We start from the raw sequence: 6,000 nt of genomic DNA, 5'->3' as shown, positions 1-6,000 counted from the left end.
AAAGGACTAGAATGGATTCACTTTCTAAGATCTCTTTGTAAAACCATCTTGTAAAATACTGTGTTATTATCAGCTGGGAAAATTACGCACAAATGAAAGCATTGCTAAGCCTGGATGCTGGCTGAAGACAGCGCAATTTGTCCCACGGTCTCGCAGCGTTTTTGTGTTCCCAGTAAGGTCTGTGACCATGAGCCTGCTGTCAGTGCTGCCCTGGACTGTGCCATCGCTTGTCCTGCAGCTGCCAGCCCAGGCCTGTGTGACGGGAGATGCCAGGCACATCCAAATGGTGACGGTACAGAGCACACGCGTGTGCTCTCTGCACGCACAGCACAGCCCCACTCCCCGTCCTCATCGCAGCACTCGGGAGGCTTCACCAGGGTTATTCTCCTGTAACTTCGCCTGTTTCTACCGGGCTCTCCGGCCATGCCATCCTCTCCTGAACACCGTTTCCACTCGACTGCTGTGGTTTCATTTTCGGGCCGGCGTTCTCGGGCCCGCAGACCCCGGACAAGCCGCGGCGCTGTTGGCGAGCCGGGAACCCCCGGCGGGGCGGAGCGGGGCCGGGCGGGGCGGAGAGGAACGGGGCGGAACGGGGCTCCCCGGACCTGCCCTCCCCTCCTCTCCCCGGCCCTCCCCAGCCCGAAGCGGGGCGGAGCGGGGCTCTCCAGCCTTCCCCTCCCCTCCCCGTCCCTCCCCTCCCCGGCACAGCGCCGGGGCCAGCCCGACAGCAGCCCGGGAGCGGGGCCGCCAGCCCGTCCTGCCCAGCCCTGCCCTGCCCAGCCCTGCCCAGGTGAGCGGGGTCTCTCCCGTGGGGCGAGCAGGGAGCATCCCTTGGGAGGTTGGGTGGCCGGGCCGGGGGGAGCGGGCTTGGAGAACCCCCGGGACGTGTGCGGTGCTGCCTTCTCCTCCTTTATCTCCCTTTATTCATTTCGCTTTCTTCATTTCGCTTCAGAGATTAGGGCGAGTTTCCTTTGTTTTGTTTGTTTCGTTTTTTAACTCTTTCGCCTGTTTGTTGCGCTTTGGAACCGGGGATGTGACATTGTTACTGTGAGAACGGCTGGGTTTAGCAATGACGAGCGAGACAAAGAGTGCTCAGAGCTCTCTCGACCATTGGGAAGATAAAGGGCTCGGCACTGGTTGCTCAGAGGGGCACTGCAGAACTCGGAGCCTCGCTGAAGGCTCTGTTGCTGTAGCGTGAACTGCCCTCTCTCACAGTCAGCACTTCTGTTCAGGAAAACAGGCAAAGCAAAAGAAGAATGGGGGAAGTAACCCTTTTTCCGTGTTCCCTTGGCATGATGGATCTGTGTGCGTGTCACTTCTTGCTCTTGTGAAGAAGCCTCTAAGGCTGATTTTTGGATCTGTGCCTCTGAATTTGGCTTCCAAGGAGGGGATTTGTAGCTCTTTTCTGATGCTGTTTTTGCTGGCACTGTGGAGCTACTTCTGAGAAATGTTTGCAAAACCTTTTGTGGTGCTAGATTTGATTTCTTAGAGAGTCTCAGAAAACTTTCAGGCTGCTTTGTCGTGACTCTCTTGGTCGTAATTTTTGTGAGGTTGAAAGTGTTTTTTTGACTGCTGTTCTTAACTTTTACTTTCTGACTATTATCTTATGTTTCGCAAACATAATTTCTTTCCCTCTGTTGATTATTAATAATGGAAGATAGCAAGGCCTGGGAAAGTAGCTGCTGAGGGCTTGGGCTTTCATAAATACATCTTGGTATCTCATTAAATATAAAGAGGCTTCACTAACATATAGCAAAAATGTTAAAAAAAGCCCCAACTCATATGAAGGCTTTGGATGTTTACAGGAAAAAAGTTGTGTGTGCCAAAGAAACTGTAGGAAAGATGAGCCTATTCTCTGACAATGGGTTTATTCTCACATTCCTCGTGGGGGTGTAAAGGAGAGAAAACACGTTTCTTCCAAGTGGCCCTTTGCAGGGGCAGAGCTGAGGCAGGAGCTCATCCCACGGCGCCGTGGGTGCTGTGACACCCACGGGTGACGTATTCCAGTGGGTGGCTGTGCTGCTGCTCTGGGCACCTGCTGCTGGCTCCTGCCCTGCCCTGAGCTCCTGCCACTGTGCTTTGCCCAGGGTTGTAAATATTTTGACCAACACCATCCTCTCCTTTTACTTACATGCATGTAAGCACAGAAATGTTTATCTGCAAGTAATTTGAAATTAGCCAGACAAGGCCAGGTAATTCTGTCTTCTGTGGCTTTTTGGGTAGTGCTGTCCTTTGGGTGAATCCAGGTTTTATACTCAGTGAAAGAATGAAACTCACCATGAACATGAAGGTATCTGCTGCCAGTAGAGCTCCCTTACAACAAACTGCCAGACCCTGTTTGTGCACCAAACCACACCAAATGTGGTTCCTGGGAGGAAATGTGGTGTGTGGGGGTTCTTTCCAGGTGATAGGACAGCAGGATGTGCCAAGGTTGTTCTTGGTGTCAAGCCTGACAGTGACAGAAGTTAATAATTATTTCCCCTGCTTCCATTTCACCCTGAGTGGGCTGTGGGGTGCAGAAGAAGTTGGGATCTCTTTTATTGTGGCTGGGGTCTCTTCAGGGTGAAAGCTGAAGTTACTTATTGCAGCTTTTTGTCTATTTTTTGTCTCAAGTTTATATAAGAAGCCATTTTTGAATCACTGGGCATGGAGTAGACTTGGCAGGGATTGATAGTAACTGCTTGAAACTTGGGAAAAGACTGACGGGGATCAGCATTAGCAAAATTTATTGATGTAACTGTTCAAGTCCAGGCTGATAAATATTCTGGATGTTGATGGTGAGAGCTGTTGGTTAATCTGCCCCTCATCTGGAAGGTTTCTAGCAGAGACTGAGGAGGGGAATTCAGCTTCCCCATCAACATCAAGGGGAAGGATGAGTGGGGATCACATCCCTTCCCTGGGGCTGGCAGCTGCCATCTCCCGGGGGCCGGTAGGCTGGGAACAGCATTGTTCACAGCCGAAGAGTGGCAGTCTTTGAAGAGGAAAAAATAATTTAAAAAAAGGAATTAAATGTTTGCTTTTCTTTCTGCACATCAGTTTTAAAAACTCAAATCCTGCGTTTTTGCAACAGGTTGATGTTGGAAAACCAAACCAAAAAACCGCAGCTGAAACACTGTAAAGAAAGGAGAGATGCAGAGAGCTGATTTGGGTTTGCATGATGTGTTACTCCTCAGCACAGTGCAGATAAAATGAAAAATAGAAAGTGTTCATCTGACTAACTGCTTTGCCTTTCCTCTCAGCAGGAGAGAGGCAATTGTCCTGCTTCCTTGTCTCACTGTGTCTTTTCCTCGTTTTTGAGGCAACTCCCTGGACAGAGCAGTGATCTTTATTTCCTCCCCTCCCGCACTGATTGCTGCTGGTTTCCGCTCCGGATGCTGCGGGGGCTGCGGGGGCTCAGCCCGGCTGCAGCAGCCTCGCCTCGCTCGCTGCTCTCAGGGCTGCGATTGTGCTCCTCTGAGCCAAGCTGAGCTCAGGCAGCGCTTTCAGGGTTTGTCCGTGTGCCTGCTCTCCTTTCGTGCCGTGTGTGGCCGTGGCTGGCGCGGTGGAGCCCGGGGGGGCGCGGGGAGGACGCGGGGCTGGCCCCGAAACCAGCGCTGCCCGCTGCCTCCCCCTCCTGAGGACAAACACATCCCTCGGCTTTGCGAACGAGCCGAAACGAGATCACTCTCTGCCGAGATCCTGCCTTTCCCCCCCTCAGCTAGTGGCTGAGGTGCAGAAGATGCAGAGATGGGATCTCCTGTGACAGGAGGTGACACCTCGGAGCGCCGTCCCCGCCTCGGTGGCAGCCGGGAGAGGAACCAAGCTGACGCTTGCTTTGTCTCTGCCCTGTGCAGGAACACGCTCACTTAGCTTTCGTTTCTGTCATTTTCGGGGCATGTGGAGCACACTAAAGTGGTGTTTCTGTTGTTGGCCCCCCCCGAGGGGAGCTGTAAAATACCATGTGAGTCAAATCTGCCCAGGCTTGGCTGTAGTGCCTGGGGGTAGGTGGGGCGTGGGTGCTGCCCGGGAGCCTGACCTCACCCTAATGGACATCAACAGCCTGGAAACCCCTCCTGCTGCACTGAAATCAGCTTCATCATGTGCTTCCTCCGATGCTACAGTCCTGCTGATTGATTTCAGAGCTTTGCTGGTTCTTTATTTGACGTTGGTTTGCACAGCAGCTTTTTTTTTTTTTTTCATTGGATTGATTTAAAATATAGATAGATATATATATAACAAAGTAACCTATCAAATCTTTAAAAAATAATGATTGTCTTCGGCGTAATGACACTCGCATTGAGGTTCTTGCATTATTAATGCAATTTGGAAACTGAATAGAAGTCTAAGGAAAATAAGCATTAAATTTTTGACCCGTGATATGATTGTTAGGCTCTGCTCACCTTGAATTGTGTATTTCTGCAGGGATGAGCTGGTGATAGGGTCAAGGCCTCAACAGATGTTTAAATACTAGTGTGTTTCAAGGATAGCAATTATGAATTTGGCCTTTGGGTGCTTGCCCAGCTGTTTGGGCAATAATTGGTGGCCTGTGACCACACTTCTTGCCCAGCACTGGGGTCTGGGAAGGTAAACCTGGGCTTGAGCTGCAGCCACCCTGTGATCAGATAGCAGAGGAGTGAAGGCACAGAGAGAACAAAACAGCCTGCAATTAAATCCCTGGGGTGTTGGGAACTGCAAGGAAGGGCTCTCTTACCTTCTCTGGAAAAAGCAAGTAGGCCTGTGTGCACCACGTGTTCCTTACTTACCCCGATGGCTCCGTGCCTGATCTGATCACAGAGCGCTTTGTGCAGGACCCAGGAAAACGGAGAACCTTGACCTGGTAGTTTCTCTGGAATATTAAACCTTGCTGGTCCTCTGCCATGCCTCATGAGCAGCGCATGACTGGGGAAATGGCAGTGTTGAGAGCTAAGGCTGGTCCCGAGGACAGAAGCAAAGTGAGTGCTGGTGTCACTCCGGGTGGGAGCCTGTGGGCCAAGGGGCTGGGGACAGCCTGGGAGCTGGGGGAGAAGCCAGGCTGCATGGGGCACTGCTGGGGCTGCAGCCATGAGGCCACAGAGGGGAGAGGGCAGAGCTCCAACACCACACCACACACTCCCACCTTTGCTGGCAGAGCCTCCAGCAAAGTCTCCATCCTGCTCAGCCACTTGTCACATCAGCCATGGTGTGCTTGTCCCATGGTGGAGGACAGGCTGCCTGCTGCAACTGCAGATCTTGGTGACTGACAGCAAAACCAAAACGTGCATTGCTGAGAACTGGAGTGGGAACCTCTGCTTCCAAAAGACTGTTCATCAGTGGATTGTTTGGATAAGGATGTTTGCTGCCCATTCAGCACCTGGTGTTCACCTTGTCTTCCCAGTGCTGGTTTTGGGCAGGGAGGGAGGGATGGTGAATTCTCTGCCGTGAATCCCACTGAGTTCTTCCAGGCACAACTCTGCATCTTAAAAGTTTTCCAGGAGCACTGCTTCTCCCAAAGTTTCAAATCCTTTGCCACTTGCTATTTAAAAGAATGCCCAGACAAAGAGTAGACTCTGTCCAGGTAATAAACATTTAATCTTGTCTGTCCAGTGGGGGAGGAATTTTTTTATGTCAGTCCTGGTTTAATGTTTGGTTTGTTTACACCGCACAGCCAGTCATGCTGACGGAGGCCCTCTGGCGAAATGGGCTATATTGTTTTCTGAGCTCCTGCCTTCTTTCTCAGTGCTTACTGTCTGCTGGCTTCCTCTTCATGATATGACTTCAGAGGGCTGGTCAAAGGCATTTGCTTGTTTTCAGTTACATCAGTTACTTGATAAAAGTAAGTCATGGTTGTGATTGCAATTTGTTGACAATTACTTGAAAGTGTAAATGAAACTGCCAGAAAGCAACGTCAAAGAATTTCCTGTTTACAAAATTTATACCTTTTACTGGAGTTTAAATACACATTAAATACAAGATTTGGATCTTCTCACCCAGCTCATCAAGGCAGTGCCTGTCTGTGCAGCAGCAGGTCCAGAACAGGAGCTC

The 6,000-nt window shown here is 50.9% G+C and overlaps 1 protein-coding gene across 3 annotated transcripts in view; it reads left to right on the top strand.

The window, feature by feature from the left end:
- Nucleotides 1-408: 408 nt before the first annotated feature.
- Nucleotides 409-6,000, top strand: part of CARHSP1 (calcium regulated heat stable protein 1) — a 36,635-nt gene continuing 31,043 nt past the window's right edge. The window contains exon 1 of one of the 3 annotated variants that reach the window (XM_063414017.1): nucleotides 409-790. In XM_063414017.1, the coding sequence (XP_063270087.1) occupies nucleotides 424-790 (367 nt within the window). In that variant the 5' untranslated portion in view covers nucleotides 409-423. Of the gene's footprint in view, nucleotides 791-1,280; nucleotides 1,306-5,712; nucleotides 5,792-6,000 lie in introns of those variants that run through there. The other 2 variants (XM_063414019.1, XM_063414018.1) reach the window with 2 other exon arrangements.

This window comes from Prinia subflava, chromosome 17 (assembly GCF_021018805.1).
Source record: "Prinia subflava isolate CZ2003 ecotype Zambia chromosome 17, Cam_Psub_1.2, whole genome shotgun sequence".
NCBI classification, from domain to species: Eukaryota; Metazoa; Chordata; class Aves; order Passeriformes; family Cisticolidae; genus Prinia; species Prinia subflava.
This window is presented reverse-complemented; position numbering and strand designations above follow the sequence as displayed.